This window comes from Asterias amurensis, chromosome 1 (genome assembly GCF_032118995.1).
Source record: "Asterias amurensis chromosome 1, ASM3211899v1".
NCBI lineage: Eukaryota > Metazoa > Echinodermata > Asteroidea > Forcipulatida > Asteriidae > Asterias > Asterias amurensis.
In genome coordinates this window covers 30,922,756-30,945,820 of record NC_092648.1, presented here as the reverse complement: position 1 = coordinate 30,945,820, position 23,065 = coordinate 30,922,756, and the positions used below count along the sequence as shown (strand labels likewise).

Below are 23,065 nucleotides of genomic sequence, written 5' to 3'. Positions count from 1 at the left end.
ATCTACCAAAGGATACTATGTATGATGTGAGCTTCACTTGTTTGTGGTTGTCATGTCATCATAAAATTATCAATGCATTTTTTCCCCAAAAATGCTATATGGAAAACATTTGTTTAGCAGGATAAACTGTAGTGGTGACTTATTTGGTGGGGTTGCATCTGGAAAAATTCAGTATGAAAATTAATTCCTGATGTTACTGGGCTGTGTGACATAGTTTTTACCATAGGGTTATTTACTAGATCTTTCCACACTCAAAAAGAGTTTGACATCCGCTTAAGTTTTGGACACTGGTTAAAATGTGGTTTGCTTGGCCCTGTGCTAAGCAATATCAGTTTGGTAAAGCTTTGCCCAGTACCAAGCATACCCATTTTGACAATGTAGTTTACTCTGAATCGGTGGTTTGCTTGGCCCCGTGCATATACAGTTTGGTAAACTTGGCCCCGTGCTAAGCATAATCAGTTTGTAGGATTTTAAACATTGTATGGTGGTAATACGATATGGAAAGATTTGCAGTAGCACCATGTAATGAGGTATCTCTAACGAGTTGGGGTGGTTCTGAAAAGAATCGTTGGTTTCAACTCGACGTTTCGATCAGTATGCTTTGATCGTCTTCTGGATAATTAGTTTGGTAATGCAATTTACTTCGATAAGGTGGTTTGCTTGGCCCTGTGCTAAGCTTAATCAGTTTGGTGATGCAGTTTTCATGTTTTGTTGATTAAAGGTTGCAAGGTACATGTAGAAGGTGGTTTTTATTTTAGGTTTGATTTGGAATGAAACAAGCATTGATTTAGGTAATATGACATTACAATATGGTGGAGATTGGACAGAATATTTTTTACTGAAAAAGCCTCAAATTTGTCTCCCTTGGTAGGTGGAAGATTGCACATGTAAGCAACCTTCAATATCTCGGTTTTGGGTTAAATTTAGTTTGGGATTATCAAAAATTGTCACCGTTACATTAGTTTTGCATGGTCTTCATCTTAACAAATGGAAGACATACTTATTATTATTCAGGAAAATTTGTACATTGTAAAATACAAATAACTTTTGTACATTAGTGTTGTATTATTTAAACAGAAATGACCACGCACATCTAGATTGTGTATCACTACTGATATTCAGAACTTGGCATGTATTTTTTATTAAACTAAAATGATTTATTTTTTTGGACTACTTGATGGTCAGTAAGACTTATTTAGTTGTATATTTAATTAAGATGACAAGATGTTATATGTTGGCTGTAATATTTGCATAACTTTGGCAAGGTAAATGAATAAATTGAGAAACGGTTTGTAATTTGCTTCAGTAAACTCTGATCTTTTATTTTTTATGATGAAAGTTGAGTTTCTAAGTTAAAAAACACAAATTATTTTACAAAACACACACAAATACCAGGGGTTGATTTCACAAAGAGTTAGGACTAGTCCTAGCTCAGGACTAGTCCTAACTCAGGACTAGTCCTAGGAGATATTAAAAACTTAAGGCTAGTCCCAAGTTAGGACGAGTAACTCTTTGTGAAACCCATCGCAGGTCATTTCCCATTGTTTATTTTAATTAACAATGGATTTAGTCAGTCTGCTGCCACCAAGGGTCAGCTACATGTAGGTAATGACTAATGAACCAATTGAACAACAATAAACCATAACAAGTTAAAATAGCAAATTCCCAGCAGCATCCTTAGAAACTTATTACTAGGTTTTGAGCGACCGAAATGCTCCTTTTAAAATGCCATCATCTGTCAAAAAAATTGTAAAAGAAAAGTTCTTCAAATTTTTAGGCGAAAAACAGACCAACTTCAAAAAGAATGCATGATTAAAAATGCTACTACGATAACCAAAATTGTACCCGCTGTATTACCTGTTCATTGGAAAGTTGCCAAATCTTCATTGCTTCCAAACCCAAGACGCTCCCTGTTCCACAAACCATGATGTGTTGTTCTTTGTTCATGTATTTCTTCTTTTTTTTTCTTTGAGTAAATTACCTTTTAATTTTATTTCTATGGTATGTGTTATAATCACACCATTGAATGTACTTAAAATATTGATTTGGAATTATGTTCTGTATTATTTCTTTATTCCTTGTTTTAGTGTTGTTGAACTTTTATGTTTTTGATCAGCATGTTGTGTTGATCTGTATTAAATTTTAACACCTGGATAAAAACCATGGCTGACTTTGTCATTGTTAACCCTTTTCAAGTGTGTACTGAATCTCCCATATGCTACCCACCTAATGGTTAAGAAACCCATGCCAAACTTTCCTATCATTGCATATAGACCGTGTCAAATATGACAATACCATTTAAATACCTGCCCACAACGTGGCGTCTGTGAGTGTGTGCCATAGAAATCAAACCAGGAACGCTACATGCTTATTGATGGTCACGTTTAGATGCGCATACAGCCTGCACTACAATATGGCCATATTCATAGCTACAAAGCGGTTATTCGATGGTTAATACAAGTGGAATCCATGGAAATTTGAATCTCCAAAAGTCACCTATTGGGCTATATTTGAAGATTCAAACTTTTCCATAAACAATTTGTTTGCTTCTAATCTTAATTAACAAGAAATAATTCGCAGGATGATTACTAACTACCATAACCATCTTTAAAGGGTCTATGTACTTTTTGTGGGACTAAAAACACAGTATTCACAGATTTACACTAAACTTACAGTTTGAAGATAATTATAGTAGAAAGCTTCCCTGAAAATATTACTTGCCGAGGTCCTGTAGTTTTTGAGAAATGAGTAAAACAATGTCATGAAAATAGTTTTCGTCTCAGTGATCATGAGACAAAAATTATTTTAGCATGTAAAAACGTATTTTCATGACATTATTTTACTCATTTTCCAAAAACTACAGCACCTCAGCAACTAATATTTTACAGTACTCTTTCTACTATCATTATCTTCAAATGGTGTATATTTAACGTAAATCTGGGGACATTGTGTTTTGTGTTACAAAAAGTACCCAAATCCTTTAAAACAAGAAGGCCTTCAGAAGTACAAAAAGTACAATATTTCCTTTCAGGGTCATTACTAACACATGACCTTGCCTTTCAGGGTACCATGCACCAGAGTACTTTTTAATTGTTTAAAAACGGTAACAATTATTTCAGTTCAGGTTCATATCCCTACTATGAACTTGCTCCATAACAGAGTCATAGTACTTGTACCTGTCTCCTTTTGTCTGTACTTGAACTTGAATAGCACTCTGCACTAATGCTAACAACAGAAGTTCAGTACACGTATATAACAGACATGTCAGAATTCACGTTCACTCTAGTGACGTGTCAAAGCTTTATGTTTACTTGCGTGTACTGACCCTACTGTACTACTAACTGCAGTCTGGCAAACTGATGCAGTGATCACGTTATTTGTCCAACATCCAGGTATTTTTTAGCAAAAGTGACATCATTAATAGTAGTAGTAGTAGTAGGCCTCAATCCGTCTTGAAAGGCAATGGACTTGTAACTGGGGGACATTGTTAGACTAGGGATGGCACTTGCGGCTGTGGCTTGCAAGGCCTACCCGGGAGTGGCAGCCCCGACAGTGACGTTGAAGCAGCAGTTGGCATCTGTTTCCTCTGACAGCGTTTTGCGTTGTGTTCCTCTCCAGTAAGTTAGTGCCGAGTGCTATAAATCAGAATGACTCCAGTACCTTTGTCAGTATTCCTTCTCCTGGTGATAATATTATACTCATAAAAGGTTTTGAACTCAGTAACTTTCTTACTCCTCCTACTCACTGAAGAGTATTCAAATTGGTACCGGGTACTCGTGGGTGAAGTTCTAAACAACCCATATTAATGTCCCAATGTGCGATATTGGTGCGCAAATGGTTCCGGGTAAAATCCTAGTTCGAGCAACACCAGCAACCATCATGGCGCAGTAACAATTATGAAACCTAGCATAGTTAAACTACCATAATATTGGCAGCTGATTAAATTTTTTAACTGTATTCAAGATGCACTGTGGTGTATTTTAGTATGGCATGTGCAGATGGCCTATAGCAGTGTTACTTCATGCACAGCACTGCATGTGTTAACAAAAAACGCCCTCTGTTTTTCAGGAGTGCTTAGTTCTTTTTTTTATGGCTGCACACACGACGCTGCCACAAAGCTCTGTTTTCTCAGAGCTCCAACCCTCATTGGGGGATTTTGGTAAAATTCCAACCTAGACTCATTGCATGCTACAGCCTTTGTAATAAAAATAATATCATGTCAGAAAAAGCTGAAAATCCTTCAAAATGTACAAAATTAAACTTAAAAAAAAAAATCATGTCGTGGGTCACGATGGTAGATTTTGTGTCAAACCCCATTCCAGATACTGTGAGAGATATGTTGATAGATACTGTGCCGTGAATCCCATTAAAACCAGACTGCTTGCCAGCACTGTGGTTGCTTTCATCATCACTGCAAATAAACAACAGGAATTAACAGAAATTATAGAAAATTTTCAACCTAATAACCACCCAGCCCATCAAATTCCAACAGTGTGTTTTGTTTTATTCTGTCCGACTGAGGACTGCACAATTAAATCAGTTGTTTTAAGCTGTAATATTCTTTACAGCTTATATCTTTTCTCTCATGGGATTTAACATACATATTGTTTCCATTGATCACATGTGTAGGGTGGTCAACAAGTAATAATTACTTGTAAATTACAAGTAAATTACTAATTTACCAGCACTAAAACTCTGTCTTAAGTTCTCCTGTTTATAAAAAATGAACATCAACATTTCTATGCATTGAAATTTGCTCTTGAAGGGGCACAGCAATTTCCCTCTGGTAAGGGCCACCTCTATGTGGAAAGTGTAAATTTGTACAGGAACCTTGCAAAGGGCACCACAGCAAAAGCACAGGGCACCACTGCAATAGCACAGGGCACCACAGCTAAATCACACGGGGCACCACGGCAAAAGCACAGGGCACCACAGCAACTACTGTGGGTATTGGGGGTTATTTTGAAGCCTGCTTTTCACTTGATTTGTATTGTAATGTTGTAGTTCACACAAAGAAAGGGTCTTTAGAAATTATTATATCTCAGTACCATGGAGCGTGTGCCCTCGTTGAAACCAAAATCTTTAACAGAAGGGATCTGGGTATCTGAAAATAGTAAGGGCATTCTTGCTTCGCTTTTGTGTACAAAACCAATTAGGAAATGACTAAATGGGAGAACAAAAAGTCCTTGATACCGGGTTGACAAACATGTTTTTGGTTTTTGTGTGAAATCCATTTTATTTTCAGCAAGAAACATTGTTGCAATTTCAAGCATGCCTGTCACATACAGGCCATGTTAGTGATGCAACATTTTTGCACTGAAACAACAAGTAAAGTTTACCTCTAAAGGCTTGTACAGCTGCTGTGAAGATGAACAAGTGCATCATCCACAGGCAGGTCATGATGTCAGTCTGACCCCAGATGACCGCTGGCACAATGAACAGCTTCCCAACACAGCACAGTAGGAGCGCACGTAAGAGCTGAGTATGACTGACATTGAAAAAGAAACAGTGGGTAAGAAATGATTCAAACTTCAATGAAATGATACTTTTGACATTGGAAAAGGAACAATGGGTAACAATTGATTTCAAATTCAATGAAATGATACTTTTGTGGTCAGCAGGGTTTAACCTTAACTTTTTTAGTGACTAGCTGGCAGGACCAGTTAGCTTTTTATTTCACTGGTCTGTCAGCTTTTTCACTTGTCCTTATTTCATATTAAATAGGGATGCTTTTTTACGCTGAACTTGCCAGCAGGACCACTTGGAAAGAATTTTGACTAGTCTAACTGCCATTTGGCCAGCATACATGTACCACTGTTGAGGAAGAACACTGGTTAGTTATATTTTTTTATTTTGTCAATGGGAGACTTTTAGGCAGTCCTTTTTCACATCAGCAATACTGAGCATGCTCAGAGCCGCAAAAAAGGACCGTTATGTCTGCTACCGACAGTGTCTCAAAAGTCTCCTATTGGAAATTTAGACAAAAATCCCTTCAAATTTTCAATAAAATGTAAACAAAGGTTTGCATTCTTTAAAATTATACTCACCTCACATATTTGGCTTTTGTGATTTTTGTGTACAGTAGAGTTGGTATAATGACGCCACACAGGAAAGCAGTGAGCTCTAGAAAGAAAAAGATTCATGTAATTGGTTACTGACATGAAAATAATTGTCATGCACAATTATCATGCAACATGCTGTAGTGATGTATTTTAGTTTTTGTTTTTACCTTTCTTCTTTATCAATGCAAGATCATTTTGTTTTACGCTAAATTTCCCATTTAATGACATTTCTTAAAAGAATGTGCAATTCTCTCGCACATTTAAATGTTAGGACCCAGTTTCATTCATGCATTGAAGAAATGTATGTGGGACCAAAGTAGTTTAAAAATGTTAGACTTCGCACAAGACTTGCGCAGTCCCCTATTACTTTTTGTTTTGCTTTTACTATTTGTTTAAAGGGCCCTTAGTTACAGCAACAGCAATACTGATAAAAACTGCAAACAAATAAAATATAATAAAAGTATATATATAAACAAGATTTTAAAAAAGACAAAAAAAATTACAGCTTTTGTAGTGTAGAGTTGTTGGCTGAATTCTATCAGGTTGTTTCGGTTTCTCAAACAATCTTTTCTTTAAATCTTAAACATGTGAATGGAATTTTGATTTTAAAAACCAGAAAAGATTCTTACCGAGGCCAGCCACCAGAAACATTACATAGAAATGCCAATGAAGTGCAAACAAGAGAAAATGTCTATTTGATGGATGAGTAGCGGAGGAGCCTGTGTCTGAGCGAAGAGCCCACTTGGTATAAGCATCGCAGAGTAAGCTCAAGATGCTCAGCTTCCAATGAATCTGTGTCAAATAAACAAATATCAAATAATAAACCCCAAGGGAAACTGACCGTGTAGGTTTTAAATGATTTAGGGTTGAACAAAGACAAATTGACTAGAGTGGGATTTGAACCAACAAACTATGGGGTAATCGTACAGATCTGCTAAGTGGAAAAAACTTGTTCAGAGGCAGACAAAGTCTTGTGACACGTTCCCTTCAGATTTGTACATGTACCTCCCAGAAATTCAGCACAAATTCTGCTTCAGCAGTGCTAATGACAAATTCAAACAAGATACAAGTGAGGTGTAGGAACTATGTTGTAAATCACTTTTGCAAGTTAGAATTTGGGGGGCTAACCGTCCTTACTCGCAGCTAGAGCTGAATTGCGAAGAACGCGGCTACAACGTGTTCGAGAAGCAGGCATGCAAGGGCACATTCAGCTGCCAGCAACACAAACCCATTATGACCACGGAGCACAGCCAAGATCGAAAGTGTTTGATTTTTTCCTGAGGGAGGAAAACCGGATAGTCTGGAAAACCCTCGTGGCACAGCAGAGAACCAACGCACAACTCAACTCACATATGGCCCCGACCGGGAATCGAACCGGGGTCACCTTGGTGAGAGGCGAGTGCTTTACGCATAAGCCAACCGTGCCACCCAATAATGTCAGGTATAATGACTTGTTGAAAGCATGCAGACAAACATTGATGTCAAAGACCAGTTTGCACTTTATACGACCCAGCATATAACAAGAACAAACTTGTGAAAGTTGCTTTTAAATGCTTTTATTATTCTGTCGTCAATGTCATCGGGGTCACAAGAAAATAGTGAAAACCTATATATTTTTTCGCTGTTTTGACAGTATGCTACCCATTATGATTTACTCACGTTACTATTGGTGTTGAAGAGGATGTGCCTATAAGCCTGAGGCTTGTACAGCAAGGCATCAAGCACAATAATCACTGGATCAAACTCTACGTACTTATCCACAACACCTTTACAGTAGCCCTGGACAAAATGATGACAAAAACAAGGAAATACAATAACAAGTTTGTCACAATGAGTACTGTGATTTAATTACTAATTATAGAGCATCTTTAAGGCAGAGTGCACTTGTGCAATGTGGTAATTATTCCACAAGTTAATGTCCATAAAAGCTTACTTCTTAAAGATCACTGGAGAGCTGTTGATAAAAACATTGTTAGAAATGACCCCAATTGAAATACGGTTTTAGAGAAAGAGATAGCTTTTCACCCAACGTGTTTCACTTGATAGAAAACTTGAGAAGGCACAACAATCTAGGGTTGCAGCGGAGCTGGGGCCAAGGATACAAAATGGATTGGTACAGTTTAAAGCCATTGGACACTTTCGGTAAACAGTATTGTCCAAGGCCCACACTTCGTGTATCACAACTTATATATAAAAATAACAAACCTGTGAAAATTTAGGCTCAATCGGTCATCAGAGTCGGGAGAAAATAATGGGAAAACCCACCCTTGTTTCCGCACGTTTCGCCATGTCATTACCATGTGTTTAAAATAAATCCGTAATTCTCGATATCGAGAATTGATATTGTTTTAATGTTTTCTCAAAAAGTAAAGCATTTCATGGAATAATATTTCAAGAGAAGTCTTTCACCATTACCTTCTGTAAACCCTGTAAATTATTTGTAAATGTGTGAACTTTTTTTTTTCTGTACCAAAAGTGTATAATGGCTTTAAGGATTTTTTTAATAATAAAAATGTTTTGTCCTAGTGCCCAAGGCAAACTCTGTGACGTTAGACAATGCATCATTGTGATTCGGCTATTGCTAATGATTTTTCGAACACCCTGTCCCACTATCAAAAATACCCCACAATCACAAAAAGGAGGAAAAAGCTTGAAAATCATGGACTGACTTCTCAATGGCCAAACTTGAGCCATGTTTTTCATTTGGTTGTGAATTGGGTTTTCAATTTAAGCTAGTTGCGATAACGTAACCCTCCTCCCGACGGCCGCCAGGCCGGAGGGTTCTGAGATCAGTTCGAGCGGCAACGGTTAATCTGGTCCAACATGTAAAATTTTGTACAATTTCGACAGCTAGTCACCAGATTTGCCCCATTTTTACCACTTTCAAAAATCATGACACAAATTCTGAGGGTAACAACTTAATCCGCAATGTCTAATGAACACTCAAAACACCATTGAGAAAATATTTTTGAAGAAAAAGGACAAAATATTACCAGATCACGGAGCGAATTCCCAGGTTTATATTTTGAACCTGTCGCATCGCTTTGCAAACGTATTATTTTGTTGTTGGGCTAAACCATTCCGTGAAAGGGGTGTTACAATGCTGCAGTGCGTGTGCACGCTGTCCGTTTGCATTGCCATTGCACGCCGTTCACTCATAATGGCGCGCCGTACTGCAGCAAATTACTGCGTTTAGGGTCACAAAATTGAAATAAATTACCTGTGTGTTACTGTTACTTACTAGTTGTTACTTTAACTGTAAGAAAATGACACTACTTTTACTAACCCCAGCCTTACCTTAAAATTAACAAGCTTCAAAGCCCCCAACCAACAAACAAAGGCATGTAATTTCCTTAAATCAATTAAGATATCTTAATAATTTGGGTATGACTGTTAAGAATTTTAAGCTCTTTCCAGAGCAGTGGTATTAATTGCATTGGTTCATGTTGAATTTTTGCGCCACATAGGTCGGCATGTCCGGAAACTAGGCAAAAACACTAACTTACACAATGGGCAATTTTGATCATCCCTCCACTGTAAATCTTGTACAACTCCAATGCCTCTTTACCACAGTCTATACACACATATCTATTGACTCCATCATGCATAGAAGACTCGCCATTCTCATCAAGCTTGTCCGGCTTGTTATCCCACTTTTCCTTCCCCAAGGGCGCTGCCATCTTGGATTATGCTTTCTGCTGTCGTAAGTGGCGCTGTTTTTGAGCGAGAAAGTGAAGGGAACATAAAAAGTAGTCTGGTCAGTGGAACATTTTTGTCGTGCCTATTTGCTTGATAAACGGCGGGGGACCCGACCACCAAAAAATAATAATCTTTCCATGCATGTGTTTTGTGTACATTTCACCGCGGTGCAGTTTCGAAGCGCAGCACTCGGTGAAGTACTACGAAAGGTCTGCTTATTTTGTTTCTAGCGTGGAAGACTCACTTGTGACCTAGCTTTTTTTGGAGCGATTCAAGGCTGTGTGATTGCTGAAGCTTGGAAGCAAACTCGGTGAAAATCATTTTGGAGGGTGAGTATGCAGGAATGCAGCATTTAACAGTCGAGTTGTTTCCAAACAATGGAACTGATGTTCATTTTACTATTTAGTAGAATATAACGGTCGATTGATTATCAGTTATCAATACACAGATTAGCATGTAACGGGATGACATAACTTGCGGTCAGCTGGTCAGTGTCAAACACTGACTTGTCAAATGCCGAATAATCTAAGACTAAATAGAGATTAGAGGTAGAGCTTAACAGTTGAGTAACACGCTTGTTATAAAATAGAAATGTAGCTATTTTATTTTTAAAACTAGTTGTTTGGCCTAGAGTGTATTCAGTATTGACTTCATAAATCCTAAAATAGTTAAAGTAAGCTAATAGTATTGATATGTTACTGTTGTGTGCGTCCATTTGTGTGATCAATCTATCATGTACGTTGTGCGATTCTGTTCTGTAGGATATGAGTTAGTTGCGATAACGTAACCCTCCTCCCAATAAGGTTTATCACGATTCAGAAACGCAATGCATTGTGGGAAGGAATATGGGGCGGTTTCTATGCAGTTTCTACGACGCGCGCACGCAACGCCTTTGTGTGGGTTCAACAGCGCCCTCTCCTGATATTTTGCTATTCGCGATAAACCTTATGGCGAAGCCAGAGAGTTACGACCCATGCTCAAACGAACGGCAAACGGCAATCAAAGGATTACCAACCATATTTCTATTTTTTGTTTATTTGCTTGTTACTGGTATTTAGTTGCGATAGCGTAACCCTCCTCCCGACGGCCGCCAGGCCGGAGGGTTACGAGATCGGTTCGAGTGGCAATGGTTAATCTGGTCCAACGCGTACAATTTCGACAGCTAGTCACTAGATTTGCCCCATTTTTACCACTTTCAAAAATCATGACACAAATTCTAAGGGCACGAACTTAATCCTCAATGTCTAATGAACACTCAAAACACCAGTGAGAAAATATTTTTGAAGAAAAAGGACAAAAACTTACCAGATCCCGGAGCGAATTCCCAGGTTTATATTTTGAACCTGTCGCATTGCTTTGCAAACGCATTAGGCTAAACCATTCTGTAAAAGGGGTGTTCAATGTTGCACGCACTGCAGCACTGCAACATTGTAACACCCCTTTTTCAGAATGGTTTAGCCCAACAACAAAATAATGCATAATTGCAAAGCGATGCGACAGGTTCAAAATATCCTACCCTAAGTTTTGAAGCAATAAAATAATTCAACAAAATAAAATGTGTTTTCGTCCCTACCGACCCTATTTTTTTGGCCAATGTAATAGGAAACACACACATATTATTTTGTTTGGCCTTATCGCAACTAACTGGTATTCAGCTGTTGTTTGCTAAAATCCTGAAACTCATGTGGAAATTTAGTTGGTAGTCCAGTTTTTATCAAGGCAAACATTTTATGCTAAGCAAATTTTTGTGCTTAGCAGCTCTATGAAATTGGACCCAGTTGGATTAAGTAAAGGTATTACATGTACCTGTTGGTCTTGCACACTATCTTTTAAAATCAATTCCTCTTCAATTTCTCAAGGGAAAAAAATCCACAAATTATTGGTGCGGGATCAAACTCGCGACCACCTCTCGCCCCCCCCCCTCCCCCCCATTATAGAGAAGCATCTTCTAATTTCACAGCACCAATTATCACTGAATTTTGTATTTTCGACCCTTGAAACCCTTAGAATCATGTTTTTCACAAGGCGCAATAAGTGTTGAATTCTGTTAAGAATTCAGCTTTTGTAAAGTAGCACCATTAATAGGGCCCAGATGTCTTCACTGCTGGACCACTGAATGTGCCTGGTGGGTTCAAATCCTGTATTAGCAATTAATGTAGCAGGTCCCATTTTGGAGAAAGGTTTCTTCTGGATTATTTCAGTTTCAGATGTACATCAATATTTATCAGGCCATGAATTACACAGATCCACCAACAACGGCCTTGACCTCTGTTGGATTCCTTGCCCCTTTAAAATATGAACAGAGCCTTTAATTTTGCAATGGAAACGTGACCTTTGCACAACATCAAATGGCCTTGGCCTCTCTCACAGGATGAAATTCCCAGTCCTGCAGTATTACAAGATAGCCATTAACCCAATGATGGAACAAAGCCCTGCAGTCTTGTTTTTTTTTTCTTCAAATATATATTTTTCAAGATAAACCAATAAATGGATTCTCAGGCCTCGTAATAACTCACGGCATTAACAGAAATTGTTGTGTCGCCCTGTGCCTTTGCTGTGGTGCCGCCCTGTGCAAAGTTCCAACACAAATTGACATTGTCCTCGTAAAGATGCCCCCTAACTGTGCCCCTTCACCAGCAAACTTCAAGGCCTTGATTTGAGTTGTAAATCTTTTCCAAAGAAGCCCAACAAATATTTAAAACCAAAGACATATAATATGACTATATTATATAGTTAAATCTTGCAAACATTATTTCTGGTTGAGTGTAAGTGCTGAGCAGGAATAAACTCTGGTCAAGTGGAGATTTTCTTGATTTTGTTTATGGCTAAAACAAACAAAAATGTTTGTCCAAGCGATAACTTGAGAAGGCATTTAAACTTGGTGTGTTGATTCTCGTGGGATCCCCAGAAACAGTTTACTTAAGGACCCTTAGGTCAAATGTCAAGGTCATTTTGGCTTAAACAAAAGAAACGCTGTCCAGCCTTAACTTGAGATGGATCTGGCATGTCCACTCCAAACTTGGTGTTTGGGAAGCCCCTCAAATCTTTAACTTGTTGACCCCCCTAGGTCAACTGTCAAGGTCATTTAGACTAAGACAAAAGAAAATTTGTCTGAGCAATAACTTTAGAAGGATTTGGCATATCAACTCCAAATCTTGTGTTTGGATTGATCTTTGGATCCTACAGAAGCTCATTGATTAGGATCATCTTAAGGTCAAATCTCAAGATTACTAGGGCTTAAAAAAAGGAATGTTGTCCAAGCAATAACACAGGAAGAATGAGATTAACACACAATCCTTGGTAAGAATTATTTTCTTTGAAGAAAATTTGACAGATTTGCCATTTGAAAATGAAAAAACATAAATACAATTTTACGACACACTACTGCCAATGCACAAAATGTGTAACATGCTAGTTGTTGTTTGTATACAAGTATGTGATTTAAATCCCAACAATTGTTATTGTTTTTTAATAAATGACCACTTCACAATGGCAGATTGTTTTGTGCAGCACCTTAAATTAAAATTTAAAACTTGTTGTGAATATAAAACAAAACTGCTATTTAAAAATTAAGTGGCCTAACCCTGGCAGAGTCTTTGTCTTTAGCCTTCAAGAAATAATCTTTTTTTAATTATACGTCGCATTGTTGTCATACATGTAGGTCCTTTAAGTTAATAAGCAAGTTGCAACAGCTAAATTTATTTTCCTATTTAAAATTTAATTTAACATTTTTGATTCAAATCTGCAAACAAAACCGGAGCGAACATTTTTAAATTGATTGAAAATTAACAGTATTCTTCCACATTAATCAGTTGGGTTTTAATCTTCAAGTATCAAAATAAGGCGGTATGGTGTCTACAATATAAGAGTGATATTGGATATGACCCAAGTCTAAGTTGTTCAACTGATCGCCTCTCTACAATGGAGGGCCAATCTCAACAGCTGCTAGGATCATTATGAGATTTCATTTCCGGCACCGAGTTGTTTCTGATCCTTGAAAAAGTCATGAAATATTTATCAGTTTTCAGATCGCTGTGGACTGCAAAACATCATGGAAAGTAATGAACAAGAGGATCCAGTTCATTCAGGAAATCATACCCTAATGAGAGTGGATTATTTTATAGTAGATAATATTGTCTTTTTTGTTGTCCTTTTTTAAAGATGGTTACAAAATGGACCTCAACATACAGTAAACAACCACTTCCATCGTCCAGTTCTTTACTTCAGGGATTAAACAAAACTTGTTTGGATTTAACTATCTACTTTTTCGAATTTAGAGTTCTAGTGAATAGCATTAACAATCTGTATCAGAACATGAGGCACCTAATTGTTTTGTTTCTCTTGGGTTTTGTTTTTGTTGTTTTTTGTTTTGTTTTTTATGTTCTGGGGGATTTTCAACCATGTTTTGAGGAGGTGGTTAGGTTTATGTACAATTTGTTTTTTGATTGTCACTGCTTGTTGTCCCTAGTACTAGTAGAAGTCATTCAGCAAACTGGCCCCTGTCCTTGTCTACAATGTATGGCGTCTCTCATTAGACAGTTATAAACCGTCTGACAAAACACGTCTTGGCTTAAAGGAACACGCTGCTATGGATCGGTCAAGTTGGTCAAGTTGGTCGTTTGAAACCGTTTGTTATGAAATCCAAATAGTTTCTAAAGATGTTTGAAAAGTAGAATATATTAATCAACGCAAATATGCCTCCAAATTGGTGGTTTTCCTTTTAATTTGCGAAGTAACGCGGTCGGCCATTTTATGGAGTCACAATTTCGACTTCACAAATTGGCTGACGGTGTTTGTTTGCAACTTGAAAGGAAAACCGTGCAATTTCTAGGCTTGTTTGTGTGGATCATTATATTCTACTTATAAATTATCTATCTAACCAATGCATTTCATAACGTAAACAATTTCAAATGCTTTTCAAAGACCAACTTGACTGATCCAAGGCAACATGTTCCTTTAATCACTCCTGATTTCTAGTTAAATATAAGTATACTTAAATTCCTTAGGAGAGGGAAGCAATGCATAATTTAACAATAAGTTCAATGTACACCATTGTTTGTTAAATTGGAAACACCTTGAAATAGAAATGGTTACGTCATTTTAATATGAGCGTGGATAAACAAGCAAAGTTGTATCTTTGACTAAACCAGCCAATGTATATTTTAAATAATGTGTCTGTCCAGATTACGAGTTGAAATTTATGACGACTTACAACATTCATTTTTATACTTTAATTCTTAAAAAGGGGCTCCAAGGTCAAAATCAGTTTTCTCATCCACTCATTTTTCAATAGATGGAGTTTTTATGAAAATTAAGAAGAAAAAAACACAAGTCTCTAACCTGAGAATAAAACTGTGCAAAACACGACTTTGTTGGATACCTGTCAAGTGCAATTTTTGTCAAAGTCCAAAAACACTCCCTGATGTCACATTTTGAATAATAGTCTGTACATTTTTGTCCAGAGAACTTGTAATTCATTCCTGACTTTTGTCGATCCTATCAAAACGGCATTGAAGTTGACTTTTTGCATAATGCTAAAAATCATCCTCGAAAAAAATTATGTCACGCCCTTCGTCCGGGCACACAACAACTGTAAGTTGCAAGTAATAAAAAAGCAGGGCAGTTCTTTTCACAACTGAAAAGTCTCCCAAATAATCTGATAAATCTACTCCGCAGAAGTAGAATATATTATATAGCAAGACAGTTCTCTAAGAACAAAATCACCTGGCAATTATATACACACATGGTGTTACCGCAAACCAAATATATCGTAAGTAATAAAAACTTATACAAGTAACCGCAAAACTTTAGCCCAAGAATGTTTAGCCGAGATAGTTTTGCTCGGCCGATGCTCAACAATACACTAAATGTACACTGATACAGTGTACTACACTAATGTTGTTTTAGACAACCTTTTAACAAAAATCCATTGAGTGCCTGGAAATCAGGTTCTTTAACTTTGCCCAACTTATTAACAGGGTGTTTACGTGTGCAGCACATGTACCAATGTCCACGTACATGATACACACGTGTTTTATGTGGGTCAATTATTGGTGCAACAAGCTTACACACATTATGCGAACATGTAATTTAGATGAAGTCAAGCGTGTTTTTGTCCATGCACCCTGGATGTGGCTGAGATGGTGATCAAGGGATGTCAGGTAATCGGACGTTGAAGAGAAAGGAAACTGTCTTCAAATCTTCACTGCTGTTGGAAATTATAAATTAAAATGAGCAGGGTTGGACGAGTTAAAAATGACAACTTTTATTTATTTTTATCTGTTTAAAATATGTGTTTTAATGAAACCAAGTACTCAAAAGTGTAGGCCTTTCTGTGAAAAGCAGGAAATGTTCAGTTTTTAGACCCAGTAGGAAAACTCCAAACATGCCAAATGTGGAAATCCACTAAATCAGGGTCCAGTTTTGAAATTTGGAAAGTTGCTCAAGCAGACATGTTGCTTGACAGTTATCTGCTCAGTAGAAATGAGGAGGAAACCAGTGACAGCAGGTCTGATACTTCACAGAAGCAACAAAGGCAACTGCCTCCATGCCCACTGGTCATTGCCTTGATGCCCTTGAAATGCTACAATATACATTTACAATTCCTCATAGGGTGCCCTTTACCATGGAGAAAATGTCTTGGTGCCCTTGCCCCTCTTAAAAACGTTTTTGACAAGGTACTGATGGAAGTGAGAATTATTGCCAGTGCCACTGTAAGAAAGTTCAAGGCCAGACTTGTCCAGCTCCTACTCCATGCATTTCTCATGTTGGAGTCTGAGAAATCTTTAAGAGATAATTGAAATTCTATAATTTATAAATGATGAACGTTTTTTAGCATTTTACATTGTGATGTGCTGGATGTGGTTCCAGACAAGAGAAAGACAGAGACAGAGCCCATGGACTAAAACGATATTAACATCATGGTGTCACTGACCTCAAGTCGGCACTAGACAATTCATTCCCAAAGCGCTCTGGTAAATTATGGAAATTATATTGTTTGCACGAACAAAAAAGTCTCAGATGGGATATGCCCGGGGCAAAGAGCCCTCTCACCATGGGAGGTTCTCATGTTTGGTTAAAGCAGAATCGAGTGAAGTGTTTCAAATCTGCACAGATATTAGTAGGACTGGCTTGATGTTTACGCTGTCAGTGCGTACGTGCAGTTTAGACTTACCAGTACTGTCATAACACTGCCGTTTCATTGGAATGGCTTAAGCCCTCTATGAAGACATGGAAGATGGTTCTGATATTGTGCGTGGAGACATTGTACCTTATTGTACGAGATTTATATTGACTGTACACACAGATTGAATTGTCAAAAGGAGTTTGTGTCTTGGGTTTTGTACTCATTGTCCATTAGAGCTACACGTACATCAATAATGATGTTTGGCCATGAATCTACCCAAGTTCTAACATCACATTCCAGTGTGGCTGTCGTTGGAATGAATGAATAACAGCCTGATGAACTTCTTTCATGATAATGAACAAATAATTCAGTCTCTACTGTAAATCAAGCACTGCATTTTCTTCACCTGCTGTGGTGTAGACAATGCGTTGATACTGTGTGGCTCTATAATACTATAGAGAGAATGCCTGGGCTAGAGATTGGGCATTGTAACCGTACCTGAGTTGTGCGTTTATAAACATCTTGCCATTTCCTTCATTGGATAGTGTTCCAAAGGTGCTATGTACTTGAGTTTCAAAGTACAGTACGTATATAAGTTCAGCCTATGCCATGGTGAAGGTTAACATACTATGGTATCTTTACACTAACAGTACGTGTACAGTTGAAATTTGCAGAGCTACGCGTCTGATATTGAAATGTAGAAAACACAAATTCCGTTTTTGATTTAGTTATTGGGACTTCATTTTATTAGAGCAGTGGATCAAAGATAAACTTGAAAATAATTGAGTGGTTGGGGTTTTGGGTTGGGACATGGAGGTAGAATTGGGAGTGTGCCATGAATTTTGACCAGAACAGATTGTTGTCTAACCTGTCCCTCTGTGCTCACATTTGATGCATTGTTGGAATGTTACTGTTATTTTTTATTAAGGAATGTGTATTATGTTTAATGTAGTGTTTTAGGACTTTATTGAGAAAAAGAAAGTCAAATTTCATAAAGCCTGCAAGCAGAGCTTTTCAGCTTACTGAGTGGCCGTTAGCAGAATTCCTATTTCATAACCATTGCCAACCATGTAAGCAAACTTAATAGGGCTGCTTAAGCACAAAATTTTGCCTAAGCAAAAAACTCCTTGCCTAGTAAAATCAAATTACCGGCCAAGATTCCACTCAATTGTTATGCTAAGTAAACAACAGCTAAATACCAGTCACAAGCAATATATATGGCATAAAATATTTGCCAGAAACACGTGTAAAATAAGCGAGCTGTTTTCGTGCTTGCGCGAATTTGAAATTGGCCCCAGAACTTAGTTTTTGTTTAGCAGATGAGAGATGTCACAATTCTAACCCAATGTGAACAAGGACTCGCGCTGTTAAACCTTATTGATTGTTATACAAATTTTTTTTTGCTTTGGCATGTTTTTCTGCTACATGTAGCTAGTAAAGTAAGCACAACAATTTGCTCACTGGGAAACAGCTTTATGAAATTGGGCTCTGGTCAAATTTACAAAATGGTGAGGTTGAAATTCCCTTCGTTCCCCTTTCAAATCATGCAGTCCTTTTGTCATCATTAAGTTGAGTGAACTTTGGTTTTGTGCATCTCAGCGGTTGATTCCCAAGTGGTGTTCCAAGAAAATCTACAAATAATTTTTCCGGACACCCTCTTAAAATTTCTTTGACACTGTGGATGTTGGGATGTGATTTTATACACCTGTTTTGGTCCTGCAGCAGTGCCCGCAAAATCTTCACTTTTTGTTTGTTCATTGCCGATGTACATTGCGGACTGAATTTGTTCCTTTAACTAATCTCGTTGTTGAAGACTTGTGTTGAGCTGTTGGGATCTTCTTTCCAGTGCGTTAAATTGAAACGTCCCCATGGATGGGGAAAGTGTGAAACAAAATGGACTCCGCCAGTCGGGCTTAGCTTGAAATTATCAGTACACAACATTGTTAACAATCATCATACCCAATGAAATTACTGGTTTCATGCATGGGTTAAGAGGAAGGCCTAATTTTATATACTTTATATTTAAAAGCATAAGTTATGCAAGCAAATCATTCAGTGTGCTCACTGGTTGGTACCACACCATGAAATATTATTTGGATGAACATACATGAAGAAAGTACATGATATTGAAAATTAACTGTAGCCCAATGTTTTGAAGCATTTTTGAGGGGCTTACATTTTTCTGAGAATACAGAAACTGTGTACATCTAGCAGCTAGTGCTGGGCGAGTAGTGAAATTTTGTTATTCGGATACCGCTGGCCAACTATCCGAAATTAATCGGATATTCGAATAGTTTTTTTGCCGCTAGAGGGCGCTATTAAAAAATATAAAAAAGTTTTAAAAAAATTAAAAAATATTTTTTTTTGCCGCTAGAGGGCGCTGTTCGTTTGTGAATGAGATCTTATGGACGGATTGATATTAGTTTTACACAGTGTCACTCGGTTCATTCATAAAAACGACCGGATCTAATTTAAAGATGGCGATTTGCTTTTTCTTTTGATCGTGATTGACTCAACGTGAAGGAAAACTTTTGTAATCTTTGAACCAAATACGTCGGAAATGTCATTGTTTTAACTCTTCACGGAGGTGAGCATAGTTAAATACTTAATTTGTGCTGTTTTATGCTGTCTTAATAGAAGTTTCATAAGGATTCAGACAAAACATTCATATCAGTTGTCGCCCGACGTCCGCGGATATTCGGATAATAAAGAATATCCGGTTACTTGGTTGTAATTACAGAACTATCCGGTTTATAAATAGCTATTCGCGCCCTATGCGGATATCCGGTTAAGAAAAAATAGGCATTCGCGGTTACGGATAGGAAAACCTATTCGCCATTAACCGGATATTCGAATAATTCGCCCAGGCCTACTAGCAGCCAACTGATTTAAGTTTTACGTCACTTCAGATGAAATAGTTTTTTTAAGGATGCTTACAACCACTGTCATTATTATAACTAGTATAATTTTGTAAGTTACATTTAAGGTTGGTCAGGGTCTTTATTAAAGTACGCCCCTCCCTTTAAAGTCGAGACAAAGTCTCCTTTCTTCAGTGTGCTCTTTTCCAGATCTAGTGAAGGTGAACAACCGATACTTGTGCATCAGTTGCTCCAGGCCTATCTAGTTATCATAAATTCAAAGCCCCTCAGGGCTCTGGGGTAGAATGATATGCAATGATCAGCATCAGAAGTGTCAGTGACAGATCTCTTGTCATAAGGTGCTGACAGATTTGGGGAAGGTCGAGGCCTGTCAAGTGTCAAAGCGGTTTGGCCATGGACATCCCTTGTTTACCACGCCAGGATGATTGTAACCTGGGCAACTCCCTCCTGGCGATCATGTGTGTGTGTCTAGCGCTACAGCCGAAGCTCTACCTGTACACATGTCAGTAGAGTCTGTGTCCCGGGTGATTGCAGACTATCCAAGATGGGAGAAATTAGATTAGCTGTAAAAGCTCCGCAAGCATTTTGAGTGTGAAGCTAATCATGAATTTTATATCTACACTAAGTAGTATGTATTTTCCACTTTGTGTACCATCTGTGTACCTGACTATGCATCATTGTAGTGTACAGTATTCACCTAGCCCCAGGTATTCTTTGAATTACTGTTTTTTATTTTATTTATAGTATTTACAAAACTTTGAAGTGTCTTCCTTAATCAGGTCACCCAACTGGCACAACAATTGTCCTCATAGAGTAATGAGCCTATTGGACACTACTGCCAGCAGTGAATGTATAAATGATTTCATTATAATGACAAGGATGCAGTGGCCATTATAGTTCTGAATGATGAAACCTCCCAATGTTGGTTTTATCATGGAGGTAGAAATAGTTGTATACAGTCAATTTACTGATGACTGTTTGTGACATTACTGTATGGTCAAACTCAGCTTTATGCAGGGGGAGGATTTTCATAATTGGGATGTTTGGGTTTAACTGATAGAGGAATCTCTAAAATGGTTTTAATCCTGATAAAATCGATGCAATCAAACTGAGGCTGGAAAGGAAGTAATCTGGCCCCTCGTGGATTAGAATCAGTGTTCAGGAGATGACAAAAATGACAAAAAGTGGGATGGAGGAATTCTTTACACCAAAACCGGTTGACTGAGGCAAGCAAGAGGCTAAAAGCCACTTAAATCATGCCAAATATTGGGGCAGAGTGTACCCCGATCCTCCCAAATGTTCCCCTACTTAAACCATAGTTGACTCACTCTTTTGCGTTTGTACAGAAGTATCTCTCCCTCCCTAAAATCCTTGAAGACACAATAGGGGGTGTGTGCACAACCATGTCACTTATGGAGCACCATTCACTGTATGTACTATGAAGAATCTTAACTCTTTCAAGATGCCTAATTATGGATTCCTAATTGGTCTAATAAACTCACCATTACACATTTTTTGAAGGCCACAGCTCAATCTTTTGTGATGATGAGAAGTTGAGAAGTTACATGGTATGGTTATGGGGACTAGATATTGATTGCCCCATTAATAACCCAAGTTAATGAAGCCATTTCTGAATAAGCAGCTGCCGCTGCGGTTTGGTTACTCTGTTATCGTTCGTTGACACAAAAGCTGTTCTTGGCAGCACCCTGTGCAGAGTTGTAGGACTCAAATCCAGGACTAGAGTCACGTTGGCAAAACACTCAAACTCTGACTCGGAATCAACTATTATAACTGGGCCTTGACCCCAAGGTATTGTAACTCGAGAATCACATATCTGGACTTTCTGGCTAATTAAGCCCCCGCAATCTCTGGCAACTTAACACAGTATGTTGGTTTGAGACATTGCAAGCAAGGTATCAATATATAATCAGTTTGCGGTAACTCATGTGTTTATCTACTTGACTGTGTAAATTTTGTTCTTGGACTTGTCTTGTTATCTATCCTCCTGTCACCGAGTAGATTTCGGAAGTCGGGAGACTACTTAGTTCTGAAAATAATTATTCTGCTTATTAACTACTACCTGCGAGGTACAAAAAAATCGTCTGAGACTACTAGTTTTGCTAAGCAGATCAAAGAGACTTCTTGTTATTAACTGCTGAGGAGTGAGTTGTTATTGGTCTCAACGTTTCAACAAGCCTGCTCTACCCATCGTCAACTTTACACAGAAGGTTTATTTAGCTTTGAATCCAAAGAATTGAAAAGAGACACGGTTCAACCTGTCCTTTGTGCAGTTATGAATGAAACCTTTATATTTTGTAAAAGAGTAATGTTCTTTTACTGGAGGGATGTTTTAACATCCAATTGAATGAATAGTTGTTCTATTCCATGGTATAGTTATCCCAAGATTCGTCATTTTAAGGAAATAATTTCCAAATAAATTTTTCACTCAAGGAGCAGGTTTGATGCGCACATTATTTCAACAACCAACAAAAAAGGGACATTTACTGGGTTTTTTTTTCATAGAGCGCGCTGCACATAGGTGCCTTGATTCACTCTTGTTCAATAAATATCAAGTCACCATTTTTACATCTGAAATCTGTTAAATGTAGCTGATAACAGATCAAATATTTTAAGATGAATGATCAGATATCCCTCTAAGCTACTGAACGCAGATCAAGTTACAGACATATTTTGTTTCCAAAATGCCAATGAATTTCCTGTGTAGTGTAGTAACACTCCCGGACTGTACTTTTTTTCCTTTTCTTTCTTGTGATGCTGGGCTAACTTCATAGAGCATTGCATTATCATGAGCATGAGATCCTTGAGTCGGCAAACAAATCATCCAGACATGGTCTCCCATTCCATATCTGAAGGGCCACCAGGGCCTCTTGACAAGTCAAGTGGAGTTGGATGCTCATGGAGAGTGTGTCTTGTGTTACATCTCAGCGCTCGTTGGACTTTTAACGTCTTACAAGTCGCTACGTTATGTGAGATCTCTGTTAAAAGAGCGTTCTTGTCTTAGAAATCTTTCTTCATGCTCATGTGTCAGTTTATATTCTTAATAAGGCGGCCGGACTCTTATCTTAGATAACAAACAAGATACCCTCTTCAACCACATTTCCTGTTCAGCTTGGAAAGGGCTTCAATTGGGAAGAGGAGAAAGGGCCCTTTTTCAAGAGCCAATTCCAGACAGGAACCCAGCGTTTACCCTGTGTTATTTGAAGAGGTTAAGCCAAACCACCTTCCAGCCTGTGCCCATGTGGGGGGGGGGGGGGGGGCTGCTCTCGGTAGCTTGAAGT

At 38.0% G+C, this 23,065-nt stretch overlaps 2 protein-coding genes across 2 annotated transcripts in view; one reads left to right on the top strand and one right to left on the bottom strand.

The window, feature by feature from the left end:
• Positions 1-2,889: 2,889 nt before the first annotated feature.
• Positions 2,890-9,789, bottom strand: LOC139936617 (protein ARV1-like). Its single transcript, XM_071931468.1, has 6 exons — positions 9,569-9,789; positions 7,722-7,841; positions 6,692-6,854; positions 6,048-6,123; positions 5,340-5,488; positions 2,890-4,411 (listed from the first exon to the last, which is right to left on the bottom strand). Exons 1-6 carry the CDS (start codon positions 9,740-9,742, stop codon positions 4,287-4,289), a joined length of 807 nt encoding a protein of 268 aa, XP_071787569.1. The 5' UTR covers positions 9,743-9,789; the 3' UTR covers positions 2,890-4,286.
• A 150-nt stretch (positions 9,790-9,939) lies between these two features.
• The window catches only part of LOC139936551 (vitamin D3 receptor B-like), a 272,855-nt gene continuing 259,729 nt past the window's right edge, over positions 9,940-23,065 (top strand). Inside the window, exon 1 of the mRNA XM_071931399.1 lies at positions 9,940-10,090. The gene's annotated coding sequence lies outside the window, so the exon portion shown is untranslated. The remainder of the gene's footprint in view (positions 10,091-23,065) is intronic.